We start from the raw sequence: 19906 nt of genomic DNA, 5'->3' as shown, positions 1-19906 counted from the left end.
TGGCGACCCGCAAAGCAGCGCGGCCCGGCGGCGCTTTGCGGCGCTTTGCGGCGTTGCCGGGCGGCAGCGGGCGGTGAGGGCGGCGGGGCGGCCGCCATGGAGGGCGGCGGGAACTCCAAGGGCACCGGGCTCGGCGGCCTCTTCGGCGCCGGCGGGCTCGGGTACTCGCACGCCGACCTCGCCGGGGTGCCGCGTGAGTACCGGGGCAGCCGGCGGGGGCGGGGTGGGGCGGAGGGCAGTGTCCACGCACGGGCAGCGCGGCAGGGCCGGGCGGCCGGAGCGAGGCCGGTCTCGGGGATGGAAGGCGGAACAGGGATCGACAGGCCCGCCCGGAGGAAGCCGGTCCCCGGCGGTTCCTGCCCCTGCCGGGACGGGGGCGGAGGGCCAGGCCCCGGTCGTGCCGCGTGTCGCGACAATCGCTGGTCACGCCGCGGCCGCCCCCATCCCGGAGCTCCCGTTCCGCTTCCTGAAAGGCCGGGGCCGCCTTTTAACGAGTTGTGCAACTTCACGGCGGAATCTTCCCTGCTTCCGCGCACGAGGTGTGCCCCCTTCTGCCTCACAGGATGTGGATCATTACTGGGGAAGCTGGTGTTAAACTGCTCTGTTTATTTGGTTTTTTTCCTTTCAGTGACTGGAATGAGCCCTTTGTCACCGTATTTAAACTTGGACCCCAAGTATCTAGTACAGGTGAGACGGAGGCTTGTTTTTATCGTGTAGAACTCGATCCCAGTGTTTGCACAACCACACGTGAACACCCCAAAACTCCTGCAGTGCTGTGCAGGGTGTGCTGAGGTATTGAGTGGTGAACAGTGGAAAGAAACAATTTTTGAGTGTTGTACCTAATAAAAGCTTGCAGTGCCATGACATGTAGAAGACAACCAGTGAAAATACAGAGAATTGGTAAGACTGTTGTGTCAGTACAAACCTGCTGCTGGGGAGGAGAGGAGGTGTCCCTCCCTGCCCTGAGGCTGGCACACCCAAGGCACCCTCATAGCAATCCTGGCATTGGTCACACCCTCCCCTGAGCCCCCTCAACATGTGTAACGTAACAGCAGCCAGAATCTCTCCACTCATCTCATGGATTAGTTTTCTGAAGTGTGAATTTTCTGATCATCATCACAACTGTGAGAATTCTGATGATTCAGGGATTGGTCTCCAGAACTCTGTGAAGCTCTGAACTTTACAGAGGTGTTGGGCCAAACCCCAGACCTGATAACAGGGTTTGTCATCACAGCAGCAGCGAATGTCACACCATTTATGTCATTTCCCAGCTGAAGGGGGACCATCACGAAGTGAAACTTCCCATTTTGTTCTACAGAATAGTGGTTGTCACACACAGCTTAACATTACTTAATATAAAATGATGGCACCATAAGGAAAAAAAAATTATTTGAACTCCAGTAATGTTTTTCTTTTTCAGCAGTATTAACTGTAGCTGAAAATGTTTAAGTTAGTCCAATTAGGATGCATGTCTTAATGATTTTACTTAGTATTTTTCTCTGTATGTGGCTCATATTATCTGAGAACATTAAATTTTGTAGAATTAGCACAGTTGCATAGGATCTGCTATCTGTGTGCCTTATGTTTGATGGTACACTGTTTATTCTGTAGCTGGAAGCTCTGAATGGAGTTCTGGGGGCTGTTTATTATGTTTCTCTTTCCTTAGAAGCTGTTGTAGCCCAGATTACAATGTAACGTTCCCATAATGGCAGAAAACAGGGGATATGCCTCTGTTTGTGTGTTCACTAGTGGGGCCTGCTGTTGTTGAGTGGTCAGAAAAATGCTGAGTGATTATTTAGACCTCTCCCCAAAACACTCTCTGAAGTTGTCTTGCGTCCTTAGTACAGTTTATCTGAGAACGTGGTGGTGTTAAAAGCAGTGTAGCAGAGGCTGTAGAACAAAGCCTGTGTGTATACTAATAGTTTTTAAAAACAGAAGAGAAATTTGCTTTAAACTAAAAGGTGTTGGCATCAGTGTCGTGGTACAGTTCTAAAAATACCTGTTGATGTAACACATAGGCTGCAGTCTGTGTTATAACACTTCCCTACCTTTAAGTTTAGCACTATTGTGTTGAAATAAAAGGAAAGTGCATTGAAATAAAAAGGGAATTCCATTTAAATGTGAGAAAGTTTCGTGGTTTTTACCTGAAGAAGTTGCCCAGATAAGCTGTGGGGTCTCCATCCTTAGAGAAGCACAAGAGCTGGGAGTGACTGAGTGCCCAGCACTACCTGACCCTACTTTTAGCAGTGTGGGTTGCACCAAGCAGTCTCCACAGGTCCCTGGGATTCTAAATATTCAAGGAAAAAGAAATAGCTAATATTTTAGAATACAAGAACTTAAATTATTGGCCTTTAAATTTGGGGTTTCTGTGAAGAAAAGAGAGGTGAGGGTCTCCTGTGTTCAAAGACCATCTCTTTGCTTTCTGAACGCAAAGGAAAAACCTTATTGTTGAGAACCTTACATTTTGATTCTGGCCTTCCCATAATAACAAATGAGACAATGGTACTCATTATTTAAAACCCACTTTCTTGGTTGGTCCATTAATGCAGGCACAGAACAAAGTGTTTCCTGCAATGCTTTGTTGCCTTCAGAGGGTAACATGCATTATAAAATAGCATTTTATAATGCTATGGCAGAAGCCCAGAGGATGGGACTCCTTGGTTGTTGTTATAGAAACTTAAATGTTACACAGAGACAAGGATTGGTTCATCTTGACTTTTGGGGCAGTAGTGAAAACTGTTAGAAGCTGCTAACTAGTGCATGCACTGAATTTCTTCAACAATTTAGTTAGAAGGAAGATAGAAACCATATTACAGGTTCAGTTTATTGATACAATATTCACAGTTTTAGAAGCTGTATATTTTTCCTGTATTGCCATCCACATTTACTGTCAAGTATGGGCCAATAAAAGCCCTTGGAATGCAATTCCTTGAGCTTGCAGTTGTTGCAGTCATGTATCAGTTACAGAGGGGGTGAGTAATACTATGTCTGGAAAGCACAGAAGCATAAAACAGATCTAGCTGCTTTAGCACCTCATCAACACATGCATCCTGCTCATGTCTAATTGAAAACTTTCTTTGGCCCACCTTAATCTCTATACATGTGCTGGTTTCTCCAAAGCTTCTCAGGCCATTCACAAGGACACAAAACAAACCTGTCTCTGTAAGAGGAAGATGCACAAGTAAAAAACTGCTGACCTCACCTGATCATTAATTTTGAGTGTATTCCTTCTTTTTTCACCTCTTCAAAATAGGTCACTTATTTCAGTGCATGGAAACAGTTCTTTTGGCACAAAGGTAGTTTTTCTTTAGTGTCAGAGTAGTGGAAAACCTTAATTAAGGCATTATTGCATCAATATAGGTTGCTCAGTGAGGAAACAGTGCTGCATAATCAGAAAACAGGAAGGTTTTTGGAGGGCTTGTTTTGCCTGCTGGAAGATGTAATAAATAATTAAGCAAATAGTCATTAAAAACAAAAACAACCAGCAACCCACACAGTATGAGTTCCTTGCCTGACTGATGTAATTTCTAAAAATTTAGAGAGCTAGGGGGAAAAAAAGCTCCCAGTTTATCTTTTTAAAGTCCTTTTTCACACTTAATAAAGCATACACATACTGTATTCCCTCTCTCTGCTAGCATAGGCAAGAATTTTCCAGAAACACTCGTATCCATCTTTAGTTCATTGCATGAATTAAAGAAAAAAGATTAATATGGCCTACATTTTGAAGCAGGTATGCTTAGAAAATACAAAAGCATTTGTTTTTGTTTTCCCTCAGGACACAGATGAGTTTATCTTGCCCACAGGAGCCAACAAAACTCGAGGCAGATTTGAGCTGGCCTTTTTTACCATTGGAGGATGTTGTATGACAGGTAGGTGGTTGTGTTTTCCACTTTTCCCAACTGTCCAGGTAACACCTGTGCACTACAGTAATTGATAAGTTTGTCAATGACTTGTTCTGCAAGGCATTCTTTGTTCTAGTCTTAAATGAACAGGTATTTGACTTCTGAAATACACTGAAGTTTACTCTCAGTATTTGTTTCTAGTATTGTTTCAGGGATTTTCTGTTCCTTTTTCTTCTCAAAAAGTAATGACTGATATTGTGCCACCCAGGGGCAGCGTTTGGTGCACTGAATGGTTTGAGACTTGGCTTGAAGGAGACACAGAACATGCCGTGGTCAAAACCTAGAAACGTACAGTAAGTGTTCCATCTCAAAGCAAAGCACACCTTAGTGACAGAGCTCTTTCTTCCACCTTGTACAAGATCAGATATGAATATACTGCAAAAATAAATGCCCTTTTTTTCTTTAGTGGGGACAAACAAGAATCAGTATTTGTGTTCAACAAGTTATCAAATGTTTTCCTTGTGATGATGTTCAGTTCAAGCTTTTTGCTTTTCATTTAGTCACAGTTGGTGTGTCCTCTGACTTACCTTAAATACTTGAGAATAAATTACTGTCTTGATGTTTACTAAAAATCTACTTCAAAGGCAAAGCAGTGTTTTTATATGTTGAAATACTCCCAGAGGCAGCAGAGTTTGCTTTGAGCTATTTTTTGCTGTCATTTTTCTGGGAGTGAGTCTCCCTTCTTTCCCAAGCTTTTCCAAACCAGGAGAAGATTAAAATGCAGAAGCTGGGCCTGCCTGGATTTGCATTAGGGTTGACATTGGTGCATGCTGCTCAGCAAGTGCTGCAGGGTGGAAATTGTTCTGGATTATGGCATCCATGAACACCCATGGCATTGCCATGATTTCACCTTACCTGATTGTTTGACAGAACGCAGTATGAAACAGGAACATTGTTTTCAACAGGATGGTTCTTCTAGAATTAATGGTAGTTTAGACACAACTATAAGAAAACCTAAGTGAAGGAGCCATAGGAAATCGGAGGAGTGGAATGATGGGGGGAAAACAATTTTCACTCCCAGAATACTTGGTATCAAGGGAATTTTAGAGGAGGAACTTATTATTTTCTGGTACAGTTTATACTGGGTCTGCCCCATTTTAAGTTCTATTTCTGTATTCAACCTCTTTATCAAAATATTCACCACTATAATTACAGCTCTTGTCTAGATGAACAGAATTGTATATGTATTTGGAATGGACAAAACCATGTTGTTAAGCACAAACTTTGGCAGGTCGAGGCCAGGAGGTGGCAGTCAGTGCACACCCTGCTGTTATCCTGGCCCTGCAAGGGAAAGGCCTGCTGAAGGTCACCACCTTCAAACAGTGCATTAAGTTTATCAGATGCAGGGAAGAGACCTGCCTAGATTTCCTCCAAATTTATCCTAACTGTGCACAAATTTTTTTTTTAATGAATTTGAATCAAGTATCTCAATGTGTCATGGTTATGAAAATTATCAATTTTCTCATCAGTTCAAAATTGATGTAAAGTTAAGAAGTGGGGGTGGGGGTTGTAATTAAGGACAGGTTGTCAGTACCCTAACCTCTTGGATTTTTTTTTCTCTTGTTTCAAAAGGAAATTTTCCATTATTGTTTAGTTCATTTCCTAACCATATTCAGTAATGACCTGCGTCCTAATGAAAAGTATTTTAAAAAAAAAGGAAAAATAGTAGAAAATGAAACCAGAAACGACATAACGTGTGACTTTTTTGCTTTAAATGATAAACCAAGTTCCAGTGGTAGTCAGCTGTCCAGAGCAATACTGTGCCTGTGACAGTGTTACACTGCTGGGAGATAAAGATCAGTCATTTCTTCTGGCTGCTGTTGTCCCCAATCTGGAGACAGCTGAGGCCAAAAAGAAATGTCCCTGTGCTTCCCTGAGAGCGCACTAGAGGTTTCCTTTCCCTCTGTAGTGCTAGTCTGGGAGCATACATACAGACACACCTGGGGTTCTTCACCTTCTGTTGGTGCTAAGTTGGACAAATGGAATTGCAAAGGATTGCCTCTCTTCTTCCTGACTTGCTTTAGTTCAGAATTGGTTTTAGTCTCAGACATCGCCCCACTCCCTGACACATGGTCCTTCTAGAAGGGCACTCTGGCTTTCCCAGAGGTCTTTTACCCAGTTACCTCAGCAAAGGTGTACCCATCATTCTGGTAACTATGTGTAGTCACCACATAAGGAACACCCAGGGTTAGCAAGCTATTTGCAGGGAAGAGATTTGAGTCTTGGCAAGGGTCAAGTTTGCCCTGAAAAGAGAGAAAGGTTTTCTTAAGATTTGACAGGACTGAATATTTGCTTTCAGTATTGCCTGCACACTATCCATGATAGAGATTGTGTATTACCAAGCTGTGTGTTTTGCCTTAGTGTTTTGTTTTGAAGAGCTTTCAGTTCATTATTCCAGTTTTATTAACCAAATGTGTAGTGTAAACACACAAGACCTGATGTCATAAACACTGCCTTGATGTAAACACAGAGCACTAAACATTTTCATACCTTTTTAACTCCTTTTTAGAATTCTAAATATGGTGACAAGGCAAGGAGCATTATGGGCTAACACACTGGGATCACTGGGTAAGTAAAGTCATTCTTTTGTAGGGAAAACAATTTACTTAAAGATGTAATTATTGGGAAAGTGTATTTGTGTATTCTCTAAACAGAATTCTCTAAATTTTCATCATTAAATCCATTGTGGAAAAAATGCAAGTTTTTTCTTTGGGACATGAGGACATTTCAGTAGACATCAAAAAAGAAATTAAAGGCTAAAATAGGGTTTGAAGCATAAGTAACCAAAAGCCTTTAATTAAACCCCAAAGTTTTTACTATATTACAAACCAGAACTCTATCTGTAGAGTAAAAGAAATAACTAGAAATTATAGATAATGCTTATTTGTTAATAAATTACAGTTAATTCACAAGTTAAGGCAAAAAAATATAATTTAATACTTCTGAAGTAACTTTTCTAACCTACAGAGATCATGTGATCAACTGCCTGATGTTTGTTTCCATTTAAAGAGTCAACAAAATATTTATCTGAAGCAGAAAAGTGATAGTGACTACGAAGTTTTATCCTTTAATGATGGCCCATTAGCTAGAAAAGTCACATATGACACCACCAACTCTGAACCTAAATATTGCTCATAACTAATATGGGTTAGGAAAAAAGAGAAAAACAAATGATCAGTAACCTGATGTATGAAGAAGAGACTTCTGTGAACTGGGGTTTGGGTGGGGAATGGGCTGTGAAATAAAATCACATCAGTTGCCTTAGAAAAACTGGAGAAGATTTCATGAAAGTCAGTGAAATACCTGATGCCCTAGGGAGTACAAGCTCTTTGGCCTCCCCCCTACCCTCAGTCTTCCCCAGTCTTAAAAGGCCAGAAGTTACAGAGTACCTTTGAAAGGAGAAATGTAAAACTGATGAAATTATTTTGAAGAATAATGATGGAACTCATTGCCCTACAACATTGTAGTGGAACTTAGCAATATTTAAATCAGATGACATCATGTAATATATTTGAATTTTGAGAAATGCATCGAAGCATACGCTAAGTTGCATTTATTACATTTTCTTTCAGTCTTATTTCTAAAGAGCAGATTAGCTGCCATTCAAATCAGACATTACCTTTTGAGGCATAGTAGAGAAGCCACAGAGACAGGATTCTGAACTACAGCAAAAGTGGCACTTGTTTCATAGGAGATACATTGATTGCCTAGTGAGTTTTATTGTGCCATTTTTTGGTTGGTTCATTTTTCTTATTTTTTGTTCCAAATCTAATCAAAACATGTCTGAAAACTGAGATGCAGATACACTGCAGTTCAAGGTTCCAGTTTAAGTGACACATTAACATGTTTTTTCAGCTGTGTTTGAAGAAAGATTACTCAAGAAAGTGTTTGTGCATTCCAGTAACAAATTGTTATTTTCCTACAAAATGCAGCCTCCAAAATCAGAGAGTTAAGCTGAACTTTAACTTTGGGGATTTTGTATAGCTCTGTCTTGTCCTAGCTACCAGAGGAGTTCCTTTCAAAGGAGCTGAATTATTTTTGCTTTTGATTTTGCTTGTCCAGCATTTCTGTATCTCAAAGATTCTTTTTGTCACTACTGACAGTTTTTGTCATTCTGTTCCTGAACAGGGGCAACATCTGTGTTGAACTGCTTAAAAAAATTATGTTGAATTCAGCTTTTCCTTCCCCTCACTCTTAATACTACTTGCTGCTAAGGCAAGCTAAAATACCATTGCCTGTGCTGAAAGGAGAAAGATGCTGCTGTTCAACTCTTCAGCATTATTGTTGTTGTTCAGGAATGATTTACATGCTTTTTAGCAGAAGTCAAGATTTCAAATTGTCAGCATGAAATACAAGGGGGGTTTTTGATGTCTTTCATTTAATGCATGAAATACACGAGGGGTGGTGATGGTGGTGCCTTTTCCCTTCATCACAATGCATAGATGATAGATGCATCCATACTGAAAAGCCCATGCATTTTTCTTTCTTGTTGTCTAAAGTTGTCCCAGAGCAAAATGTGCTCTAGGGATAAAGTTTTCATTTCCAGCTGCTGCTTCTCTGCCTGTGCATGTCAAATCGCAAGCAATCCAATATTAATTTAAATATCTATAAAATAGAAAGAGGTCTGGGGAGAAAACCACCAAAGGTGGGATTTTTCAGAGGATTCCTCTCCTTTAAATAAGCAGAAAATCAGTGTTTCAGAAGCACAGTCTAAATAGCTACACCAAGCCTGGATTCTAAGCCTTGTGTCTCAGGCAATGGGGGTTTTAACTTGAGTTTTCTTAATCTTTTTTTTCCCCAGCTCTACTTTACAGTGCATTTGGAGTCATCATTGAAAAAACACGAGGTGCAGAAGATGACCTGAACACCGTAGCTGCTGGAACCTTGACAGGAATGCTATACAAGAGCACTGGTAGAGTAGCAAAGTGTTTCTCCTTTTCCTTCTCTTGTACTTCGTCCTAGTTATTAGGATCCTCATTACTTCTACTAAATACTGTCCTGCTCTGAAAATTGACAGTGTAAAAATGACTATTAGCTCAAAGTCCCCAGCACAATGTTTTTTCACACAACTAAGACTACTTAAGGAGAATTTGCACTTTAAAGAAAAATCAAGCTAAATTAAATTTGATTCTTTCCAACTTGCACAGGACTGACAATAATCATGAGAGCCAAATTACGACTTTATACCTGTATACTGAAGAAACACTCAAGTATTTACTCAGGTTTATAGTAAGGTTGTGTAAAATACATACCCACCTCATTCTTAGCCATGTTTTTCAGCGACAGCAGGAATAAAACTAATTGTTTCCCAGAATACACAGAACATAGAGCTTGACTGCATGAACATGAAACTTTCTACAGGTGATTCATGTGATAGGAATTCATGGGATAGTAGCACCCAGAGCTGCACAAAACCCTACACACATCGAAACGGATGTATTTATGAGGTTATTACTTAGCTGTTGGTGAAACTGTTGTCCTGTGGTAGGACTCTGGTCTTTGCATAGTGGTCAAAACCAACAAACAACATCATTTGAGAACGGCATGGCTTTAAGGTTAGTTTGCTGATGCATCCTGAATTGTTTGCAGAAGAGAGAGTCTGAGCTTCATCAGCAAAATGTCTGTCAACACATGTTCAAAGCTTGACCATTGGAGGTGTCATCTTTTTTAGAGGACTGCTGGGTACCACAGACTGATATTACCACATGGAGTAAAGCCTTAAGTAACTCAATAAAGGTTTGGCTATATGAGTCACCTGCATTTTACTAAGGAGATAATTCTAGAATTAACCTATGTACTTCTGCATATCTAACTGAGCCTCAGTGTCTCAAAAGCATTCCTGAAGTCCAGCTTTATAAATCAGGCAAAACAGTTTGAGCAGTCTTATTTTCCTGTTGGCCTAGACGAACTGAAACCAAAAGTAATTGGCTTCAGCAGCCCTCATAAATACCAGCTTGTGCTCTTAACTCTGCAAGGGCACACAGCTCTCTTGTAATCTGCTAGTTCCTTGAGGTTTCATGAGTGATATGACAGGTTAGCAGTAACAGCCAGATAGGGTAGCAGTGTAGAAGTCTAACATTTTCTGTAGGAGGTTAATAAGAACTGCCATCTTAGTCTCCAGCAGAACTTTCCCCCTTACCTTTCCAAAGTATAGAGCTGGCATTACATGTAATCTTGTTTTGTCACAGTGCAACCACAGATAATTCCCCCAGTCACATGCACAGTCATCTGACACTACTGAAGTTTTTCTAACCAGGGCACAGTGGGACTTTCTGTTTTGTAACATAAGATCGACTGAGCTAATAGTAGCACTGATAAAGGCAAATGTAGTCAGTAAATCTGTATTCATTACAGTATTGTATTTCAAGTATGTGTCGTGCATATGAACCACAGTGCAGAGAAACTCAAAAGAAATAAGTTTTTCACCATATGCAGGAAATGTGACCTCAAAGATCAAGGATTAGTTCTCAAAGTGAAAAAGATTATATTCACATCTGTTTCAAGAATTTAGTTCCAATCTTTTTTTTTTTCCCTCTTGCTGCTTCTCCCATTCTACCTCTCCTGTCACCTTATGCCAGAATGCCCTTTCTTATTCTGTATGGTAAAACTTCTAAGTTCTGCCTTTGCTCAGCATCAATGTATATATTCACCTAAAAAACCTTGAATATTTAAACAATGCAAATCATCAGCACACATCTGTGACATATCAAGATTGTAATCATTTCCTCTGTTACATGGAATGCCATGTTGTGTTGGCATAAAAAAAAAAAAAAAAAGGAAAATTTAAAAGCTATCCAGGACACTTAGTTATAAACCTCCATATTTTAGTGTCAGCTGGAAACTCCCACAAACATGCCATTGCAAATCAAGGCTGTTCTGTAATTCACAAAGTGTAGTTACAGAGTTGGAAACAGTGCCGTTCAAACACTCAGATTTCCCACTTCCATCATTCCTCCTTGTAAAGAGGTTGGGAACATACTTAAGAAGAAACCTATAACGTATGGAGGTCTTTTATTATGACTTCATATTTAAACACAGCACTGCTGGAGGAATCACATCAGCAGCTGTGCTGCACTGAAAAATCCTCTTGTGTACACGACAAAGCCTAGAGTGAATTTCTTAAACAAATGATAAGCATTTGATGAGTGACCAGGGAAAAAAAAGTAGTGGGAAGACTTTTTGGAAGCTGAGATTTGTTACCCCAAACTGGTCCCCATTTTCACAATTTGTCCTTGTGGAAGTGTTAATCATTACCAAAATGCCAGGAGTCAAACAGAACGTGTACGTTCTAAAGCCATTGGATTGTGAGCAGTTTTGTGCAAGGCTACTTGACACACAAGCTGTGTGTGAGAAGATAAAAGAGGATTGAAAAGTCTGCAAGTGAGGACAAACTGTGGCAGTTCAGCCTCCCCCCATGTTCACTGGAAGTGGCAGTAGTCACTGGAAGTTCCCCATTGCAGGTGACTAAAGCCATTAAATCCCCATCATATATCAAGTGTTAGCTGGAATCCATCTCCCCACACTGCATGGCTTAGGTTAACATACACTGAATTGCATTTAAACATAAAACTGATATAAGCAGTTTTGAAACATCATACTGGTTGATTCCTCTGACCAAAGTGATCTCTAGCTTTCACATTTATTTTAAATTAAATTCAGTACCAATATTACTTAGTAGATTTTAGCCCAAATGTAGTAGTGAGAGTACAGTATTAACTTGTTTCACCAGACTTACAGCTTTAGGGAAGCTGCTTTTTGAGCTCACCATTTAACTTCTACCCAGAACATTCAGTTTGAGTGACAGACAAAATAAAACCCTTTGTGTTCCTCTGTCAGTGGCATATGTAGTAGAAATGTTACTGTGACTCAGCCAATTCAGTTTGAGTTTGGCTAAAAGGAGGTCTGGATATCCCAAGTCCACAAGGATGGTTTTTCCATTTAATAAGATACTATTCTTTATTCTTCAGTTTCAAGAAAAGGCAGAAATTAATATCTGTTAATATCTGTTATGCCAGAGTTTTTTCTGATAAATGTTATGAAGCATAAATACATCTTAAACAAACGTTTAGCCCCCTTGCCCATGTTTTCAACCTCTTTTCTAAGCCATACATCTTTCATTTCCTCATAATTTTACTAGTAACCAAAAGTAACAAAAGATGATTGGCACCGTGCACTATGTTATTATCTCCCACCATGAAAATGCACATGGTTCAAGTCATCATGTCACCAGGGTACAGCTGGCTGAGGATCTTGCACTGCTCAAGGATTGATCACTCAGGAAAAAGATCCTGAGCTAGGTGGGACTTTGGTCTGACCCTGTGTGACAGCCATTAATTTCTCACTGAAATTCCTGACAGAGACTTCAGTAAGCAAAAAAGTTAACTAACCTTTACCTCTTATCTGAGGGTTACACAGGTTGTAGATGTTCTTTTTCTTAGATAATTACCCCTCCCAAGGTTAGGGGTAACAGGAACAAAAGTAAAGCAGTGCTTTGGAAAAACTGAATTACTTGGTTTTATATACTTTTGTGCAGTAGGAACCGATACTAAGCACAGCATCTCATGCCTTTTGCACAATAGATGTTATGTAATTTGGTATATAAAGTGGTGTGTGTCTGAGAAGAAGGGAACTGCATGCTAGCAATAGCTGAAGGTAGTAGCTGTCATTTTAAGACCTCAGAACACAGCCCTGAAAAGTCAATACGTTATGAATTATGAATGTTTTATTGCCAGCAGTAAAGTCTGGCTGGAGCTCAAGATCAGTTCTGTGACATTCAGTGGGTAGTTCAGGGCAGCTGTGTTAGCTGACTACTTCTTGAGCTACAGAAAGCCTCTTCCCTTTGGGCTCAACCTGGGTTTTTCTTTGGGCCGGACAGGATTGTTTTCGTGTTCCTGTGGCGTGGGGAGGGGGAAAGAGGAGCTTCTGGGGGACTGCCCAGGTGTGGGCCTGGGATATCTTACTGTTCTGCATTATTTGGAGAAAAGCAAGTAAAGGATTTGCCTCTGAACAGGGAAGTTGAGGGCTGTCAGGCATTTTAGAAATTAAGAACCTCTTAAAACCTCTTTCAGCAGAACAGGTCCATAGGATTATCAGTCAAATGGTGTTTAGTGAAAGGATTTTGTTTCAGATCTGAAAGAAGGAAGAGATAAGGGCAAAGTACAAGCAGCATGATAGCTTGTTGAGGCTTTCTTAGTTACATGAGGACTGATGTCTAAGAGTATGAGTGGCCACTGAGAGCAGTGCTGCCTTCAGTGCTGCCCAGCCCTCCTAGGCAGGAACAATGAACTAAGGGCTCATTCCTACAGGGATTTGCAGGTGCCATTTAAAGCAGCTGAAGTAGCCTCCTGTCACTCAGGTGCTGCTGCTTTCACTCAGTGAGAAGATAGGAAATTTTAATCATGTTTGCAAAGTAATTTCAACAGCTCTAGTACTTCTAAACTTGTAAATTAAATTGTAAATTCCTACTGTTTTTCTAATTTAGCCTTCATAGCACAGGAACTACAGGAAATGTTCCCTGTTTCAAGCTTTGTTGTTTCTGTATTTTAACCACAATACTGCCTTAGCTGCAGCAATATGAAAATGGAGCATGCTTTTTTGGAATGTATCTTGCTTCCATATATAAGTTTATCAACTTCCTCAGTAATTTCTGTATCCACAGACTTTGCCCACACTTTAAAGATTTCATAAAATAAACACGTGGAGCAGCAGGAGGAAACTGTTCGTATTTTCTAATGACATAGGCCCACTAGGACTACCCATAGATGTTCAAACAAATGTCTTGATGGTTCAGGTGGTCTGGTTAGCACCACTATGCTTTAATTTGGAACAAAACTGAGATTGCCTTGTACATTTGAGAAGCTGAACTCGATAAAAAAATATTTTCGTGCCTGAAAGGAAGAGAAACTATTTTCATTCAGAGTATCCAAGAGAGAGATTAGAAGACAGAAAACTAGTAACTATTTAATGATTACACTTCTTTTGTTTGGCATAAGTGTGCCAGCCTGAGGTTTCAGTTAAGGTATTTCCAGTGTTTGCTGTTGGATGGTTCTTGGTTCTAACATCCCAGGAACTGTCCCAGCATAGTGGAGTAACATTCTGAAAATCGAGACCACAAGGTTCTGAGGACTTTGCCCTAATGTTATGGCATGTAGTAATGGTTTTACCTACTGCACAAGTCCAGTTCAGTGTTAGGAGTGGCTCCTACCATGAAAAACACAGAGCTGTGCTGTTGGAATGCTGTGTCATAACACAGCTGCATCAGAATGCAGTGCTGTGTGTCATGGCACAGTGTTCACCAGAACCTACTGTAAATGCACAGAATAGAGACAATACTTTATGGTGAAAGGGTGCAGCAGCCAAAGCCAGAGAACTAAACTCCCATTTAGAGAGCATCAGATGTATCTTTGGAAACCCATAGCAGTTCTCAACTATTGTGCAAGGTGCCTGGTCTCAAAATACCTGCTTCCAGAAGCATCTGTCAGCTGGAACCTTTATCTGACTGGGACGTGCAAGATTAGAGGCTCACAACCACGTTTCAGCAGGGTTTGTCAGGGCAGACTTGGTATCAGAGGCTTGCAGAGAGTGATTGCAGAGGAGGGGTGGGAACGTGTTCTATCATGTAAACACAGCTGGGATGGGAGTGGAGAATTTCTTTTTTTATTTTTCTTAACAAGTTAATTTTCCTCAGAGGGCCTAACATTTCTGCCCAGCAACAGGGCTGCATTCGACAGTGCGTTACTGTTTGAAGTCTGCCACAGACCTGCACGTACTTACTCAAATGCAAATCTGACCAGTTAGAGAAAACTTTCCTTTCCCTTTCTCTTTTTTTGTATTTACCGTGGATAGCTCAGAAACCAGGACAAACTGCTACAAAAAAAAAAAATAAAAAATTACTGTGAATGTTTTGTAGCAGAAGCTTAGGCAACCTGGTAGGAAACATTTTTTTACCTGTTTCCTTGGATATTTTCTTTCTCAGTAATGCACAAGTTTAGTTCCTGTTCACAAAACATCTTCAGCAATGTCCCCAAGTTGTCTGCCAGCCTACAGATGGCTTTAGGCCCTGCAATTGTAAGCAGGTTCAGAGCTGCCATCCTTACCTGGCTGGCCTCAGCACATGGAAATACCAACATCTGTTGTGTTAGAAGTAGTACATCTTAGCAGAACTGTGCCCTGGGTCCACATGATGCTACAAAGTGGCTCAGCTATCCAAATTAAAGATGATACTTTTCTTGTACAATCCTGACTTCACAGAATCTGGAACCAAGCTCAATCAGCTTTTGACTACCTGTCCTTCCATAAGAATAGGATTTTAAGAGGAAAGGAGAAGAACTGAACATGGGGGCTTAGGGAAGAACCTATGGGAATAGTCATAGCTCTGTCTGCATTGTGTTGTGTGGGGATGTTCCACATTCTGTGCGTTTCCCTGTACACCCTAATGGTTATGAGCCCCCTTTGGAGCTTTCTGCTGTGATCGGTTGATTCCTGATAACAACAGAAAATCAGGCTCTCATGTTTTATTCATTTTTCCCAGCAGAAACGAGGAGTCAATATTTTTACAGATTATCTCAAATACTTGTTTTGCACAAAGTGTCCTTTAAATTTCACCTGTGGCTTTTTGCCAGACACTGCTTGCACTTGGTTAGTTTTGTGTACCCAGCTGCAACCCCTTCATATGAAAAGCTTTTTGTGCAACAAATTCAGGATCAATTAGCAAACACAGAAGTCCACATTTGCTTTCCTAAATGATGATTTAGGCACATAGAGCATACTCAGTAAGGCTTTTCTTAGAGCTGTTGAATTCTCAGCAGTTAGGGCAGCAAACTTAGGCTTATACACCAAAAAACTCAGATGGTCACAGCTGGTCTGGGAATGAATTTTTGAGAAGCTATGACTAGACATGGCTTCTAGTATGAAGTCCCACTTGCGCAGCTTCTTGGTTTCATTGCATGCCTGGGCAATAGGAGGAGGTTTAACAACTCCAATGAAATGTATTTTAACCTTGCAACACAGGTAACACAGTCTCAGTCTAACTGACACCATCAGCTTTGTGCCCCAATACAAGCCTAAAAGCAATTCTGTGAGACAACGTAATGACCCACAATGGGGAAAAAAATAAAAATCTCTGATTACTGAGATGGATTTGCTTTCAAGTTTGAGGAACCTGAATTGCACTGCCAGTTTCACCAATAAGGCAGACAGGTTTTATCTCACTGTCAGCAGAAACTGGCCTTGTTCTATACACTGTACACATTATCTAACTTGCTTCAGCTGCAATGATAAACATTGCAGAATCAACCTCAGTGAAGTTTTCCTAGCGTTGAGGGTCATACTCTCAGCTGTGCATTTGTGGTGCATTCTGGGAGCTCTACTGAGGCACTTCCTACTACTGAGGAATAGAAGCATTTTGCTGTTTAGTAAAAGCATCAGAAGTCTCTACTTCTGCCCCTGTACACCCCAGCACTTACATGGATGGAATGGAGTTGGGGTGCCATCTGACTCCCAGCTTCAGCCACGTAGTAGCCAAACTTGCCCTCTCTTTTTGCCTTACACTAAGGTGCTCACAAACCTTAATCACCTGTTGTGAGGTGATAATTTTGAATATTAATAAAACTAAGAATATTACTAAAACTAAATAAATTGGTCAATGTACACCCTAGTAAATTCTTGCCAGTTAATCTCTCTCATCTACTTTCTATTTTTTTTTATCGAAGGGTTTTAAAATTCCAAAGACACAAAAGCAGTGATAAGTTCTGCACAATGGCCCTCACAAATCTCTGGAGCCCAAGGCCATGTCCACATCAGCTGCTGTTGTGTTCACTTATTTCCCTCCTGCCCGTTCTCTTTCCGCCCAGCGCTAGTTACCATAACTGAAAAACATTCCTCCTCTGAAAACCTAAATGGAAGAGTTCTTAGAGCGGGAAGAGATCATACCTAACTGTAAACAATTGTGTTAAGGACAGTTGGAATAGATTGGGAAAAGCCATCTTTGCTTCCAGGGCTCTGTAGTGGTTCCATGAGGCAGCAGTGCTAACACATTTTGAGAGGAAGCCATAACAGCCAAATTAGTGTCAGGATCAGGAATGACTGACCTCAAGCCTGGCAGCAGGTTTGAGAGGAAGATAGAATTAGCACAAGGACCCTTTCTGGAAAGTTACTCAAAAAAGAAAACCTGTTTCATTAAAATGTCTCTGGATTTAGAGATCTTCTTGGAAGTGCTGTTGACTGACCATTTCCTCAAATGTAACTCCAATGAGCTTTACTGTTTTTTTCTGTTTCAGGTGGAATGCGTGGGATAGCACGAGGTGGGATCGCGGGGCTGACGCTGACCGGCCTCTACGCTCTGTACAACAACTGGGAGCACATGAAGGGCTCCCTGGCCCGCCAGTCCCTGTGAGCAGGGCAGAGGACACACTTGCATAGTCACCAATCAAATCAGTTGTGAGATGTATCTGGTGCCCCTTCCTATTTTATTTACAATTAGTGTGAAACCGAAGGAAGCTGTGCTGGGAGGAACCTCTTGACACCGTGTAGCTGGACTGGCCCTTTCCTTCCCACCAGCCAGTTGCTGGAGAGGCAGCAATATTTGTTGGACTTGCAAGTGAACAGAGTGGCCACCAAGACAGTCTTCCTGGCACGCTCACCAGCCAGCCCTGGGCCAGAGCCACAAGGCCTGCTCAAGTCCCACTGCCAGGTTTGTTGGGGCACGGCAGCGACAGCCCTGTAATAAAGTCTGTGTCCATAGACCATTCCCTGCAGCCTCAGCACACATCACCTGGCAACTGGCACAGGGCAAGGCTTGTTACTCTGACAGCACAAGGCAAGCTATAAAAAGGGACATCATCATTAATAAAAAGGGTGGTACTTACTCAATGCCATTTCTATCCTTTGCTGTTCCTACCACTGGTAAGACAAAAATGTGCTGCATCCACTGACTTATTTATGGATTTATTTTGAAGGACCAACGTGATAAAATCCTGGGGGAGTCAGTGGGTGAGGGGAAGTGGACTAGCAGGCTGAGGGTCTCCTGATGCGTGGTTGTGGTGGAGCATAGCAGGGCTTCCCTGCACGCCCTTATTTGCGCTAATAAATAAGGAACTGGTTGTTTATGGATGAGGTACAGTTGCTGTTGCAGAACAGCTGCCAGTGGATTATCAAAACACTTGGGTGCTCCAGTATCTCAGAGCTCATTTAGCCAACAGTTAGAAACCGAACATATAGACTCCTCTCATTGCTTATTACAGGACTTCTAATTAGCACAAAGCTTTTTGCCTGAAATACCATTTGTAAGGTTTTGGCAGAATGAAGGCTGTGATGAACCTAAACTTTCTCCGGTGTTAAAATTAAACCATGTACCAAGCATCATTTGTGCATAAATTAAACAATAAGATGTTAATGAGTTCAGTAATTAGAGTTACTGTACAACAGCTCATTCCTTCAATGTTTAAAGAATTAATCAGGTAAATCATTAAACAGGACTGAAGACAGTGTGAAGGCAGGGCAAGAGAAAAACAGGAAACTTACTGCTTAGCAGACAACTTTAAGCTAAACAAGAATCTACTTTGAGTTCTCCTTCCTGAAGCAGCTCTCGATAACTACAGTGCACCTGACAAAATAAAGGCAACCAAAAAGCAGTAACAGGAAGGTGGTAACTCTTACCTTCCTCCAAAAAGACATGCAGCTTTTGCTAAGAAGCCTCCTTAGGAGGAAATGGCCACCAAGACCAGCTTTTTATAGAGCTCCAGCTAACAAGCCCTCACAGCTGAACTCAATTAGCTTTGCTTGGATACCAGGTCAAATTAGATGCTTTATGCCAGCAATGCCTGTTTTTGCTAAGCCCTATGTTTCACAGTGATCAGTGGGTTGCATATTACTGTTGTGGTGTGACAGCTGCACTTTCCAGTGGGCATTTTTTGAGGGCTGCCACCAAAGAAATTGTCCCCTGCTCGCAGCTGCACAGCAGTGTCGTGGGACATCAGGAAAACATGTGCTCTGCTCGCTCTTCTGAGCTTTTGCCCTCCCCGTTGGCATCAGTGAGTTCCTCCCCCACGTTTCTTGGTCACCATTAGTTGGACTTAAGTTCCAGTGCTCTTGACCATGATGGATGAAGGATTAAGAGCTGCTTTGGGGGCTGATGGTGGGTGAGCATTGCTTTTTAAATCAGGAACTTTGCAATGTATCTTTTAGGTTTTCTAGAGATTTTTTCAGGACTAAAATATGACCCAGGAGCTCTCTGCCCTAATTAAATGGGAAAACTCTGAAGCTTAACAAATGTCTTTCCTCCTTTAGGTACACTAGAGATAATGTAGGAGTAAGCCTTTCCAAGTTCAGAGTTAGCACAACCTGAGTCTAGGCTGACTCTTGAACAACTTAGCATGTTATCTGGTCTGCAATACCCCCAGGTCTCCTGGAATTGCTTACCTCAGGGGCAGAGCTGAGTGCATTTTTCTGAAATAGCTGTGTTACAGCTATTAAAAGCTTTGGTTCATAATTTGTTTGTATATGGAGTGATCCATAGTTTGAGCTTTGAAACACAACCAGCATGGAGGCAGCAGTGAGGGAGGTGAATTGTGCATATGGAATAGAGGGAACATGTTTACGATATTCTGTGTCATGATATACTGTGTTCACAGTTTAATGGCAAACAATCAATATACCAACATTTATGCAAGTTCAGTAGGAATAAAAGGAAGTAAAATCAAGTTGCAAACAGGATTTGGCAAGCAAGTTCCAGCCCTCCCATGCAGCATTACGTAAATGTGAGCATGGGAGACCTTGGCTGTCTTGAAGAGCAGGGTTTTGGTGCCAGTCTGGCATCCAGCTTTGCTGAGAGATCCAAGGCAGCTTTCTGTGCTGTGGCAGCAAGTGAGGGAGCCCGAGACAACAGGTGTAGTGAAAGCTTTTTGAATCTTGTAAAGCTGGGTTTGCTTAGTCTTTGGAACAGAAAGGCAAACCACTTGCACTATCCCCTGCCAGCAGGTGACTTTTCTTATGGTTGGGGGAATTTG

General features: G+C 41.4%; 1 protein-coding gene and 1 non-coding gene across 2 annotated transcripts; both read left to right on the top strand.

The window, feature by feature from the left end:
* The first annotated feature begins 64 nt into the window (after positions 1 to 64).
* On the top strand, positions 65 to 18258 carry LOC113987657 (mitochondrial import inner membrane translocase subunit Tim23). Its single transcript, XM_027720631.2, has 7 exons — positions 65 to 193; positions 629 to 687; positions 3776 to 3869; positions 4111 to 4195; positions 6412 to 6470; positions 8704 to 8814; positions 17180 to 18258. Exons 1-7 carry the CDS (start codon positions 97 to 99, stop codon positions 17293 to 17295), a joined length of 621 nt encoding a protein of 206 aa, XP_027576432.1. The 5' UTR covers positions 65 to 96; the 3' UTR covers positions 17296 to 18258.
* On the top strand, positions 5631 to 5833 carry LOC113987714. Its single transcript, XR_003540624.1, has one exon. It is a non-coding gene; the product is annotated as a small nucleolar RNA SNORA74 (small nucleolar RNA).
* Positions 18259 to 19906: the final 1648 nt, after the last annotated feature.

Source organism: Pipra filicauda, unplaced genomic scaffold (assembly GCF_003945595.2).
Source record: "Pipra filicauda isolate LSUMZ 115617 unplaced genomic scaffold, ASM394559v2 scaffold173_size1550139_pilon, whole genome shotgun sequence".
NCBI lineage: Eukaryota > Metazoa > Chordata > Aves > Passeriformes > Pipridae > Pipra > Pipra filicauda.
Note: the sequence above shows the minus strand (reverse complement) of the source record. Positions and strands in the feature narration are given on the sequence as shown.

Bases quoted from the DNA above. Each gene is read 5' to 3' on its own strand.
- LOC113987657 (XM_027720631.2), top strand. From the start codon at position 97: ATGGAGGGCGGCGGGAACTCCAAGGGCACCGGGCTCGGCGGCCTCTTC. The intron at 688-3,775 runs GTGAGACGGAGG...GTTTTCCCTCAG, and splicing joins ACCCCAAGTATCTAGTACAG to GACACAGATGAGTTTATCTT. The intron at 3,870-4,110 runs GTAGGTGGTTGT...TGTGCCACCCAG, and splicing joins TGGAGGATGTTGTATGACAG to GGGCAGCGTTTGGTGCACTG.